General features: G+C 44.2%; 1 protein-coding gene across 1 annotated transcript; it reads left to right on the top strand.

Annotated features, from left to right (window-relative positions):
- The first annotated feature begins 1,020 nt into the window (after positions 1-1,020).
- LOC138069509 (HLA class II histocompatibility antigen, DO beta chain) lies at positions 1,021-9,349 on the top strand. The gene is made up of 6 exons (XM_068960830.1): positions 1,021-1,111; positions 7,061-7,330; positions 7,758-8,039; positions 8,683-8,793; positions 9,064-9,095; positions 9,253-9,349. The coding sequence occupies exons 1-6, from the start codon at positions 1,021-1,023 to the stop codon at positions 9,286-9,288; spliced, it is 822 nt and encodes a 273-aa protein (XP_068816931.1). The 3' UTR covers positions 9,289-9,349.
- The last annotated feature ends 4,590 nt before the right edge of the window (positions 9,350-13,939 follow it).

Below are 13,939 nucleotides of genomic sequence, written 5' to 3'. Positions count from 1 at the left end.
TCATTTTCTCGTTTCAATTCACTCTTTACCTTTTTGAAATATTGCCTCTTCTTTTAATACTCTGTTCCACTGAAGGCTACTGGTGCCCCATTAATTATAAAACATAATAATGCTTTCCCCCCCCTTTTATCCTCTTTAAACATGGTTTCAAATCTACCTGTATTAGCTTAAGAAGTTTAACATTTAGATTCACTATCCATGCTTATGTGTTATTTTCGCTGTTATTATAAATATAAATCCATGAGAGCTATTGTCTCCCAGATATACACCAAACCCTTTTCGTATTTTAAAAATTTTATTGGAGTATAGTTGATTTACAATGTTGTGTTAATTACTGCTGTACAGCAAAGTGAATCATATACACATATCCACACTCTCTCTTTTTATCCTTTTAAACATTTTTTTTGCAGCATTTTATTCTTTCGAGAAGCTTCTCTCCATGTTTGTTTTTTCCTCCCTCTCCTGGTTTATAGGAAATCCTCCTCTCCAGATAATTCTGTCTCTTCCATTTTTTCTCTAATCGCCCTTTCCCTGAGTCCTCATAAGGGCCATGCCTTGGAATACTGTCCGCTGTTGTCTTCGTTTAGACGCTCTCTGTTGACAGTGTCAGTCACCGCATCATCATGGAGATCTACTGGCCACGACAGGCCAGGGACGGTGCTGGATGATGATACAAAGATCCACGGTGAACAATCTGCCTAGTCGTCCTGAGACCACATACCCTGTAGAGTAGTTTTTCTTTTTTCTCCTCGTCCAGTTTCCAAGTCCCTGAACTGCAGCCAGTGATTCTGCAGGTGAAAAATTCTGGAGTGGTATCACATGACTTTATGAAGGCATCCTACCCAGCACCTAATGACACTAAGCTCCTCCAGCTTGATTGGTTATCTGGATGAGGAGTTTCCAATCCTGGGGTAGACAGAGAGACATCTCTGCTCTGCATGAATATTTGACTGAGTGTGTGTGGCCAAGCCCCGTTCTAAAGAGGTGGGGATTTTCCTGTCTTGTTTGCTTTCTTCCAGAATGAGTCCTATCTGGGTTCCCTGGATGGTGGCCTTCTCATCCACGGTTCTCAGGCTGGATGCTTCTATGACTCAAGGCAGAGATTCTCCAGGTAAGAACATAGTGATTTCTTTCAGGTATAGAGGCACACGTTGACACGGGGGAGAGAGGCCTTTCCCTACAGGTCCAGGTTCCAGTCCAGACAGGAAGCAGCTCTGGCTTCAGAGAATCTTTCTCAGAGAAAAGCTTTCCCTCCCGCTTTACCACATGAAATGGAGCGGCGGGGAAAGGGACTTCCTGTCCCAGAACCACCACTGATTCAACAAAAGGGAGACATATTGCTTGCTCAGGGTCCTTATGGTATTGGTGGCCATCTGGAGAACTGTGAAAAATTGAGGCAGGCTGAAAATTGCCACTGTCTTTCAGCCAGGAGTTTGATGATTGTGACTCCTTTTATTTGTGACTGTTTCTTTATGCATGTATGGACTTGACTGCGTCACTTGACGTTTTTAAGCCTCTGTAACATGGTCAGATTGTACCAAGCAATTTGACAAACAGGAGAAATTGAATATGTGATGCCTGTCCTCAGGTTGCCAGGTACATATGCTTACTGGTATTTGTCTAGCTGAGAAGTTAAGCTATGCAAACATGAAGTGACAGTGCATTCCGAAAACATATTTATCAGAAGAAAACAGGATACAACATTCTAAAAACAGAGCCCCTTTAAACGCCAGTCTCGTTAAACACAAAAGAGGAACAAAACCCTAGGGGTGGGGAGGGTGGGTGTGAGGAGATCATTGTTCTTGGAGAACAGAAACCTCTCTGAGCTTGTCATTTCTGTTAAGCAACAACAATAACACACACACACACACACATGATCAGTAAGACCTAAACTCTGACACAGATCTGACAGAAAAATAATTATTTTTCTAATTTAGACTGTAAGATGAAAGAGGGAATTGGAGATTAGAGACTCATCTGAGTTTGAGATCAGTCTGGCTGGCCCAGGAAGGATGTTGCCCTCCTGACACTCAGCCCAGTAGTTCCTCCGCACTTTGACACGAAAGCAGGTCTGCATCTGAGATCAGGATCACCCTTCACATCTCAGCTGAAATGCCTTCTTCCGGGAGATCATTCCTGGTTCATCTGCACTACTAACCCATTTGAAAGTCCTTTTACGTGGTTCTCAAGTGCACAGAGTGGAGTTCTCTCTCCCAACGAGCTCACAGCACCTTGCCATCACTTGCTTCTCTCTGTCCTCTCTCCCTCCCTTCCATTCCGTGTCTGCTGTGGCTTTAAGTATCAGGGTGGCTTTAGAAAAGATGTAGCAGTTTTCTGTGTGCATTAAAAATATTAGTAAATGTCATTATGTGTTGAATTGCATTCTGCTTTTTAAAAAAGTTTAATTTTTTAAAATTAATTTTTATTGGTGTATAGTTGCTTTACAATGTTGTGTCTGTTTCTACTGTAGAGCAAGGTGGATCAGCTATACACACACATGTATCCCCTTTTTTTTGGATTTCCTTCCCAGTTACGTCACTGCAGAGCACTGAGTAGACTTCCCTGTGCTCTACAGTGCTGCTGCTAAGTCGCTTCAGTTGTGTCCGACTCTGTGCGACCCCAGAGACGGCAGCCCAGCAGGCTCCTCTGTCCCTGGGATTTTCCAGGCAAGAACACTGGAGTGGGGTGCCATTGCCTTCTCCAGTGCATGAAAGGAAAAGGGAAAGTGAAGTCATTCATTCATGTCCGACTCTTAGGGACCCCATGGACTGTAGCCCACCAGGCTCCTCCGTCCATGGGATTTTCCAGGCAAGAGTACTGGAGTGGGTGCCATTGCTCAACAGTAGGTTCTCATTAGTTGTCTATTTTATACATGGTATCAATAGTGTCTATACATCAATCCCGACCTCCCGGTTTCATCCCCCCACCTCCCATTCCCTACTTATCCATACATTTGTTCGCTACGTCTGTGTCTTTATTTCTGCTTCACAAACAACGTCATTTATACCATGTTTTTTAGATTCCACAGACATGCATCAGTATTTGATATTTGCTTTTCTCCTTCTGACTTATTTCACTCTGTATGACAGTCTCTGGGTCCATCCGCATCTCTGCAAATGACCCCATCTTGTTCTTTTCTGTGGCTAATGCTCCACCGAGCATGTGGGCCACGTCCGCTCCCTCGCATTCTGCTTCTTTTCTTACTTGACCCAAATGCTTTCGAGCTCTACCTGGGTGGTGGTGTGCGGGGACTGAAGCCCCATCTTTATCGATGGGGAAGCAGGTCAGGAAGGGGAAGTGTCTGTTTCTATGAGACACCAGCAGATGCAGAACCAGAACCCCAGTCAACCGAGACCTGGCCCTCGGCCACACACCAGTTTCTCTCTTAAAAGCACCCGCATCTTCAAGTTTAAGACAGCTGTCATTATCTTAGTCTGGACTGCTATGACAAATACCACAGATTCGGTGGCTTATAAACAACAGACATTTATTTCTCAAAGTTCTGGAGGCTGAGGAGTCCAAGATCAAGACTCCAGCCTGGTTGTGTCCTGGGAAAGGCCGTCATCCTGGTTCGGAGCTGGTGCCTTCTCTGTGTCCTGACGTGGCGGAAGGGGCTGGGGCGCTCTCTGGAGCCTCTTCCCTAGGGGCGCTAATCCCATTTATCAAGAGCTCACACTCTCAACTGAGGTCCTTCCCCCGAAACCACCAATTAATACCATCATCCTTGGGATTTGGGATTTCAACATACGAATTTACCATAGTAAACAAACAGTCACACTTTTTCTCACCTATGAAGATTGATTAAATAACTTTGGAAAATTAAAACTGTTTTGGAGAACATGAACCATTTAGAAATGAGGTACAGTGTATGAAAGTTAATACAGAGCTCAAACTAATCACTACCAATACTAGTAACGTACTTTGAAAGTAGAAAATCATAATGGAGAATGGGTTTGATTTTTATTTTTCTACTTATTTAAATTTATTTTTATTGAAGTATGGTTGAATTACATGTTGTGTTAATTACCGCTGTATGGCAAAGGGACTCAGTTATATGTGTGTACATGTATATAGATATGTACATTCTGTTTCAAATTCTTTTCCATTATGGTTTATCACAGAATATTGAAGGATTTAGATTTTGTTTTTGATTTGGAGTTTTAAAAATCATTTTTAAAATTTGTTTAGTTACTTTGAAGCGCTTGGTCTTCATTGCTGCGTGGGCTCCTCTCCAGTCGGGACAGGGAGGGGGCACTCTCGAGTCGCTGTGCATGGGTTTCTCGCTGCAGCGGCTTCTCTCACTGCAGAGCACGGGCCCCGGGGCGTGCGGGCTGCCCTAGTTGTGGCTCCGGGGCGCTCGAGCACAGCAGGCTCAGTAGCTGTGGCCCACGGGCTTTGTTGCTCTGCGGCAGGTGGCATCTTCCTGGATCAGGGATCAAACTCGTGTCTCCTGCATTGCTAGGCGGATTTTTTTTTTTTTTTAAACCTCTGAGCCACTAGGGAATCCCTGGACTTGAATTTTTTAATTCATTCTTCAGTAGAAATGCTTAATATTAAAGGCTCCAGAGAATGTTTAAGTTAAGCTTATATTCCTTATCACCATGTTATTACAACCACTAGAACTGTACATATAGGGCCAATGATGGTGATGATGATGATAAAGGCATATTCAAACCAGGGATTTATATTATTTTGCCCAAAGCTGATAGAGGTAATGAGATCATTACTTTGCTAGAGCCAACAGAGGGGATGAGGTCTCTGAGTAACCATGTACAGGAAAAGGCACAGGAGAAAATTCCTGAGAAAACCTATTTAAGTGGAAAGCAGAAGGGAAATTTCTACTACTGTGAATCTGCTCTGCATTTGTCTTTTTTTCACCTCACCTCCACCTTCCTTTCATTTTACTCCAGAAGGAATATATAGAATGAAGCTGCTAATGGCAAGAAAATTGAGCTATTCCATACAGGGATGGTTGGTTTTGACTTGATAATAAGGAGAATTAAAAGTCTGGGCTTCTGGAAGCCTGGGTTGGAGACACTTAGCACTTTGTCTGGCAAAACACAAACAGTCTATAAATATTGGTCAAATGAATGTATTTTTGTTGAATGAATGTTCATGTCCCTGGACTTATTTTGACTTGCTTCTTTGGGTGACACGTCTCCTATTTGGCTGGCCTGATAGGCTGGCCCTCAGGGTTCTTTCAAAGAAGAAAGAATGTTCTTTTTTAAAAAAAATTATTGGAGTATAGTTAATTTATAATGTTGTGTTTGTTTCAGGTGAACAGCAAAGTGAATCAGTTATACATATACATACATCCACTCTTTTCATTATTTTTTCCCCCCATATAGGCCATTACAGAGTATTGAGCAGAGTTCTGTATGCTATACAGCAGGTCCTTGCTGTTAGCTATTTTATATACAGTGGTATATATATGTCATTTCTGATCTCCCAATTTATCCCTCCCCTCCTTACGCCTGACGACCATAAGTTTGTTTTCTATAACTGTACTCTATTTCTGTTGTGTAGGTAAGTTCATTTGTACGGCTTTTATTTCTGATTCCACATTTAAACAATACCATATGATATTTGCCTTTGACTTACTTCACTTAAATGATAATCTCTAGGTCCATCCATGTTGCTGCAAATGGCGTTATTTCATTCTTTTTTATGGCTGAGTAATCTTCCAGATGTTCAAGCTGGTTTTAGAAAAGGCAGAGGAACCAGAGATCAAATTGCCAAAATCTGCTGGATCATCAAAAAACCAAGAGAGTTCCAGAAAAACATCTATTTCTGCTTTATCGACTATGCCAAAGCCTTTGACTGTGTGGATCACAATAAACTGTGGAAAATTCAGAAGGAGATGGGAATACCAGACCACTTGACCTGCCTCTTGAGAAACCTGTATGCAGGTCAGGAAGCAACTGTTAGAACTGAACATGGAACAACAGACTGGTTCCAAATAGGAAAAGGAGTACGTCAAGGCTGTATATTGTCACCCTGCTTATTTAACTTAAATGCAGAGTACATCATGAGGAATGCTGGGCTGGAGGAGGCACAAGCTGGAATCAAGATTGCCAGGAGAAATATCAATAACCTCAGCTATGCAGATGACACCACCCTTATGGCAGAAAGTGAAGAAGAACTAAAGAGCCTCTTGATGAAAGTGAAAGAGGAGAGTGAAAAAGTTGCCTTAAAGCTCAACAATCAGAAAACGAAGATCATGGCATCTGGTCCCATCACTTCATGGCAGATAGATGGGGAAACAGTGGAAACAGTGACAGACTTTATTTTTTGGGGCTCCAAAATCACTGCAGATGGTGATTGCAGCCATGAAATTAAAAGATGCTTACTCCTTGAAAGGAAAGTTATGACCAACCTGGACAGCATATTAAAAATCAGAGACATTACTTTGTCCACAAAGGTCCATCTAGTCAAGGCTATGGTTTTTCCAGTAGTCATGTATGGTTGTAAGAGTTGGACTATAAAGAAAGCTGAGTGTCAAAGACTTGATGCTTTTTAACTATGATGTTGGAGAAGACTCTTGAGAGTCCCTTGGACTGCAAGGAGATCCAACCAGTCCATCCTAAAGCAGATCAGTCCTGGGTGTTCACTGGAAGGACTGATGCTGAAGCTGAAACTCCAATACTTTGGCCATCTGATGCGAAGAGCTGATGCATTTGTAAAGACCCTGATGCTGGGAAAGATTGAGGGCAGGAGGAGAAGGGGAGGACAGAGGATGAGATGGATGGCATCACCAACTCAATGGATATGAGTTTGGGTGGACTCTGGCAGTTGGTGATGGACAGACACAACTAAGCGACTGAACTGAACTGAACTGAACTGCATATTCCATTGTATATGTGTACCACTTTTTTTTTTTTAAAGAATGGATGTCTGTTTGCTACGAGGAACCAGGGTGTGGCCCAGATGAGCAGAGGCTACTTTGTCAGATTTACTGAGGTCAAAGCCCTCCTCTCCAATCCATATGGTCCATTATAATATATCAGGTAGGGGTTTCCTAAAGATGGGGGCTGGTTCATAGTCTTCTTTGGTTTTCCAGAAGATTTTGTGACCCAGGCAAAGGCTGACTGTTACTTCACCAATGGGACAGAAAAGGTGCAGTTTGTGGTCAGATTCATCTTCAACCTGGAGGAGTATGCACGTTTCGACAGCGACTTGGGAATGTTTGTGGCCTTGACGGAGCTGGGGAAGCCCGATGCTGAGCTGTGGAACAATCGGCCGGATATACTGGCGAGGAGTAGAGCCTCTGTGGACATGCTTTGCAGACGCAACTACAAGCTGGGTGCACCCTTCACCGTGGGGAGGAGAGGTGAGGTGGGAGTTGGGGTCTCCTAGGTGGGAGCCTGGGTGTGGCTCTTCTTCCTTGTCCTGGGCAGTTTCCTGCTTCAGGATATCTATCCATCAGGGTCAGGTGCAGGGGAGACTATATATGATCTGTCCTCAGGGGTCAGGTCACTGTGGTCTTGGTCCCAGATACCAGTTCTTGGCACCTTTGAGGGCTAGTGTCTTCCTGAACACAAGGAAAATTGTAGGTGTGTCTGATAAAGCCCACATCCTCCTTGTGGACACTGACATTTCCAGTGTCTGAGTCCTGGGGGTGAGCTTTCCCCACATTTCTGGTTGCCAGGTGGGTAATCTGGGGAAGAGACTCAGGGCAGAGACAGCCCCTAAAGGCACTCCGGTGTTGGCTTTGTGGATTTCCTTCACCACCTCTCATTTTTTCTCTCTCCTCCTAGTGCAACCAGAGGTGACAGTGTATCCGGAGAAGACCCCAGCCCTGCAGCACCGCAATCTGCTGCTTTGCTTGGTGACAGGTTTCTACCCAGGGGACATCAAGGTCACCTGGTTCCAGAATGGGCAGGAACAAAGAGAGGGGGTCATGTCCACCGGCCTCATCAGGAATGGAGACTGGACCTTTCAGATGACGGTGATGCTGCCCATGACGCCTGAGCTTGGAGAGGTCTACACCTGCCTTGTTGACCATCCCAGCTTGCCGAGCCCTGTTTCTGTGGAGTGGAGTGAGAACCAGCTTGTACTTTCTGAACCCAACTCGTGTCGATCACCCTGGACAGGGCCTGTGTTATCTCCCTATTCACCTTGGCCACAGCCCTAGTTCCTCCCTCTGATCTGAAGGAGTCATAGAAATTGGGTTCGTTGGGCTGGGGTGGGGAAAAACCATGGCAGATAGCTACCCTTGGATCTTCCAAGAAATAAGGAGGTCTAATCACCTTGTCATTCACTTCTGATTTTGGGAACTTGTGTCCTCTGGTACTTTGGCCTTAACATTTAGGGGGGGATTCTTATTGGCCATCAGAATCATTAACAGAAACTCCATGAGTACAAACCTTGGACCCAAAGATGTATTCTTGCTCTGGACAGCATTGTTTTGCTGTCCAACACAGACCCTGGGATTTCAGGAGAAAATGTTAGTCACTGTCATGTTTGACTCTTTGGGACTCCATGGACTGTAGCAGCCACGCTCCTCTGTCCATGGGATTTCCCAGGCAAGATTACTGGAATGGGTAGCCATGCCCTCCTCCAGGGGATTTTCCCAACTCAGGGATTGAACCGGGGTCTTCTGCATTGCAGGTGGATGGAGTTTCAGAAAGGAGCACCAAATATTGGGAGCTTTTGGCCAACTTTGAGACCTGTTTCCCTTAGGAGCTCAGTCTGAATATTCTTGGAGAAAGATGCTGAGCGGAGCTGCAGCCTTCCTGGTCGGGCTAGTCTTCTTTCTGGTGGGAATTGCCATCCACATCAGGGCCCGGAAAGGTAATAAGTTTTGAGGGGCACCCTGCTACCTAACCGCCCGCCCCCAGCTTCTCCCACTTTTCACTTTTCCTAACGTCTAAGATGTGTGACAGGGGAAGGCTGACCCAACTTCTCAGGGATCACTGGGATAATCTTTTCTGAAGCCAGAAAGATTCCAGGGGTTAATTGGAGATGGAGTTCTGATGTTGTGGGTCGTCTCCCACCACTCAAGATAATCACTTTTGATCCTAACTGATGCATTCTATTTCTTCCTTCTTTTTTAAATTCCAGGACGTGTGGAGACTCCGTTGCTTGGCAATGAGGTAATGTCTCCTTCCTTATCGTTGGGTCCCAGATCAGTCACCCAGCCTTTGGCAGAGGGAGGGATAAGATGTAAGTGGCTCTGGCTGGGTGCACTGTCTGCTGAGTCCTTGCCCAGCAGGGTGGGGACCTCAGGAGACTTTATCACTCTCCCTGCAGGTCCCAAGAGCAGTGCTTCCACCACAGCCGCACTAGGTTCTAATTGATGCTTCTCCCCGGGAGCCTGAAGACCCATCAGGTGGCCTTGGACCAAGTGAAGGACGCTGTGAGGTCAATGATCGGGATGACTCATTCTGTGAGACCTTGGAAGAGTCCTGAACTAACTCTGGAGTGCTGTGTTCTGAGATCACGCATCTCTCACCCTCCTGCCCTTCGTCCTCCTCCTTGTCTACACAAGTCCTCATTCCCAAGGACAGGACCCAGAAATTCCCCCAAGACCTAGCTCCTTCCAGCCCCAAATGGTTTACTTTTCTGTGGTCCAGCCCTAGCCCTCTGAATCGTGGTCTTCAACTTTCTCTCCTCCAAATGCAGCCCTGCAGTCTTCAGAAGACAAGTGTTCAGATAGTCACTGCTTCCTTTTCATTGTTTTTCTGTTTGTTTTTGGCTGCACTGTGAGGGCTGCGGGATCTTAAGCGCTGCCACCAGGGATCAAACCTGTGCCCCCTACAGTGGGAGTGAAGAATCATAACCCCTGGACCCCTGGAGAAGTCCCGTTTTCATTGATTTTTAAAATCTTTTTTTTCCTTTAAAATAAAACTGAGGTACCAACAACCATGTAAAATGTGTTATTTAATACACGACTTATGATAAAACCCTTGTAATCAACACCCAGTTCAAGAACTAGAAATTTTCCAGCCGCTGCAGAAGTCTCTCTGCTGTGGGCCGATCAAAGCTCCTCCTCCCTCTTCTCAAAGGGAATTATGTTTGCCAACTATTATACACAGGACGGAGGAATACAAAGGTCTTACTCTTTAGGACAGGGAACTATATTCAGTATCCTGGGATAAACAATAATGGAAAAGAATATGAAAAAGAATGTATGTATGTATATGTATATATATACATATGTACAAATGAATCACTTGGCTGTGCAGCAGAAATTAACACAATGTTGTATATCAACTATAACTCAATAAAATTTCCAAAAGTAATCATGGGACTTCCCTGGTGGTCCAGTGGCTAAGACTCTGCTCCCATGACAGGGGCCTGGATTCAAGCCCTGGTCGGGGAACTAGATCCCACATACCTCGACTAAGTTTGCACACCACAACTGAACAAGATCCTGTGAACCACAGCTAAGGCCCATCGCAGACAAACAAATAAATAAATATTTTAAAAGAGTAAATTAAATTAAAAAAGTAATCATATCTGGACTGTTATATCAACTACCTTAAAAAATTTCTTGGTGGTCTGTTTACTCAAGTATAAATTTTTGGACACCCTAGCTTAGGTGTCTCTTTAAAAATTTAAATTTCTTTATTTTTAACTGGATAATTGCTTTATAATATTGTGTTGGTTTCTGCCATACATCAGCATGAACCAGCCATGAATATAGGTCTGTCCCCTCCTGCATGAACCTCCCTCCCTCCCCCCACCCCATCCCAGCTCTCTAGGGGGTCACAGAGCTCTGCTTTGAGCTCCTGGGTCATACAGCAGATACCCTGGCTCTCTAATCTTACACAGGGCAATGCACGTGATTCAGCGCTGCTGTCTCAGCTCATCCTGCCCTCTCCTCCCCACTCTGTGTCTGTCCTCTGTGTCTGTGTCTGCGTTGCTGCCCTGCAAACAGGGTTCATCAGTGCCATGAGAACGGATGGCTCTAGATTCCATATATATATACGTTAATACATGATGTTTGTCTTTCTCTTTCTGACTTACTTCACTTTGTATAATAAGCCCTAGGTTCACCCATCTTATTCAGTTCAGTTCAGTTCAGTCGCTCAGTCATGTCCCACTCTTTGCAACCCCATGAATCACAGCACGCCAGGCTTCCCTGTCCATCACCAACTCCCAGAGTTCACTCAGACTCACGTCCATTGAGTCCGTGATGCCATCCAGCCATCTCATCCTCTGTTGTCCCCTTCTCCTCCTGCCCCCAATCCCTCCCAGCATCAGAGTCTTTTCCAATGAGTCAACCCTTCTCATGAGGTGGCCAAAGTACTGGAGCTTCAGCTTTAGCATCATTCCTTCCAAAGAAATCCCAGGGTTGGTCTCCTTCAGAATGGACTGGTTAGATCTCCTTGCAGTCCAAGGGACCCTCAAGAGTCTTCTCCAACACCACAGTTCAAAAGCATCAATTCTTCGGCACTCAGCCTTCTTCACAGTCCAACTCTCACATCCATGCATGACTACTGGAAAAACCATAGCCTTGATTAGATGGACCTTAGTCGGCAAAGTAATGTCTCTGCTTTTGAATATGCTGTCTAGGTTGGTCATAACTTTTCTTCCAAGGAGTAAGCGTCTTTTAATTTCATGGCTGCAGTCACCATCTGCAGTGATTTTGGAGGCCCCCAAAATAAAGCCTGACACTGTTTCCACTGTTTCCCCATCTATTTCCCATGAAGTGATGGGACCGGATGCCATAATCTTCGTTTTCTGAATGTTGAGCTTTAAGCCAACATTTTCACCCTCCTCTTTCACTTTCATCAAGAGGCTCTTTAGTTCTTCTTCACTTTCTGCCATAAGGGTGGTGTCATCTGCATATCTGAGGTTATTGATATTTCTCCCAGCAATCTTGATTCCAGCTTGTGTTTCTTCCAGTCCAGCGTTTCTCATGATGTACTCTGCATAGAAGTTAAATAAGCAGGGTGACAATCTATAGCCTTGACGTACTCCTTTTCCTATTTGGAACCAGTCTCTTGTTCCATGTCCAGTTCTAACAGTTGCTTCCTGACCTGCATACAGATTTCTCAAAAGGCAGGTCATGTCGTCTGGTATTCCCATCTCTTTCAGAATTTTCCACAGTTTATTTTGATCCACACAGTCAAAGGCTTTGGCATAGTCAATAAAGCAGAAATAGATGTTTTTCTGGAACTCTCTTGCTTTTTCCATGATACAGAGGATGTTGGCAATTTGATCTCTGGTTCCTCTGCATTTTCTAAAACCAGTTTGAACATCAGGAAGTTCACAGTTCACGTATTGCTGAAGCCTGTCTTGGAGAATATTGAGCATTACTTTACTAGTGCAATTGTGTGGTAGTTTGAGCATTCTTTGGCATTGCCTTTGTTTGGGATTGGAATGAAAACTGACCTTTTCTAGTCCTGTGGCCACTGCTGAGTCTTCCAAATTTGCTGGGACATTGAGTGCAGCACTTTCACAGCATCATCTTTCCGGATTTCAAATAGCTCAACTGGAATTCCATCACCTCTACTAGCTTTGTTCATAGTGATGCTTTCTAAGGTCCACTTGACTTCACATTCCAGGATGTCTGGCTCTAGATGAGTGATCACACCATTGTGATTATCTGGGTCGTGAAGCTCTTTTTTGTACAGTTCTTCTGTGTATTCTTGCTACCTCTTCTTAATTTCTTCTGCTTCTGTTAGGTCCAGACCATTTCTGTCCTTTATTGAGCCCATCTTTGCATGAAATGTTCCCTTGGTATCTCTAATTTTCTTGAAGAGATCTCTAGTCTTTCCCATTCTGTTCTTTTCCTCTATTACTTTGCATTGATCGCTGAAGAAGGCTTTTTTATCTCTTTTTGCTATTCTTTGGAAATCTGCATTCAGATGCTTGTATCTTTCCTTTTCTCCTTTGCTTTTCGCGTCTCTTCTTTTCACAGCTATTTGTAAGGCCTCCCCAGACAACCATTTTGCTTTTTTGCATTTCTTTTCCATGGGGATGGTCTTGATCCCTGTCTCCTGTACAATGCCATGAACCTCATTCCATAGTTCATCAGGCACTCTATCTATCAGATCTAGGTCCTTAAACCTATTCCTCACTTCCACTGTATAATCATAAGGGATTTGATTTAGGTCATCCCTGAATGGTCTAGCTGTTTTCCCTACTTTCTTCAATTTAAGTCTGAATTTGGTAATAAGGAGTTCATGATCTGAGCCACAGTCAGCTCCTGGTCTTGTTTTTGTTGACTGTTTAGAGCTTCTCCATCTTTGGCTGCAAAGAGTATAATCAATCTGATTTCGGTGTTGACCATCTGGTGATGTCCATGTGTAGAGTATTCTCTTGTGTTGTTGGAAGAGGGTGTTTGCTATGACCAGTGTATTTTCTTGGCAAAACTCTATTAGTCTTTGCCCTACTTCATTCCGTATTCCAAGGCCAAATTTGCCTGTTACTCCAGGTGTTTCTTGACAGTATGAAAAGGCAAAATGATAGGATACTGAAAGAGGAAGTCCCCAGGTCAGTAGGTACCCCAGGTCAGTAGGTGCTCCAGTACTTTACTGGAGATCAGTGGAGAAATAACTCCAGAAAGAATGAAGGGATGGAGCCAAAGCAAAAACAATACCCAGCTGTGGATGTGACTGGTGATAGAAGCAAGGTCTGATGCTGTAAAGAGCAATACTGTATAGGAACCTGGAATGTCAAGTCCATGAATCAAGGCAAATTGGAAGTGGTCAAACAAGAGATGGCAAGAGTGAACGTCGACATTCTAGGAATCAATGAACTAAAATGGACTGGAATGGGTGAATTTAACTCAGATGACCATTATATCTACTACTGCGGGCGGGAATCCCTTAGAAGAAACGGAGTAGCCATCATGGTCAACAAAAGAGTCCAAAATGCAGTACTTGGATGCAATCTCAAAAATGACAGAATGATCTCTGTTCATTTCCAAGGCAAACCATTCAGTATCACAGTAATCCAAGTCTATGCCCCAACCAGTAACGCTGAA

This window comes from Capricornis sumatraensis, chromosome 22 (genome assembly GCF_032405125.1).
Source record: "Capricornis sumatraensis isolate serow.1 chromosome 22, serow.2, whole genome shotgun sequence".
Taxonomy (NCBI): Eukaryota; Metazoa; Chordata; class Mammalia; order Artiodactyla; family Bovidae; genus Capricornis; species Capricornis sumatraensis.
Note: the sequence above shows the minus strand (reverse complement) of the source record. Positions and strands in the feature narration are given on the sequence as shown.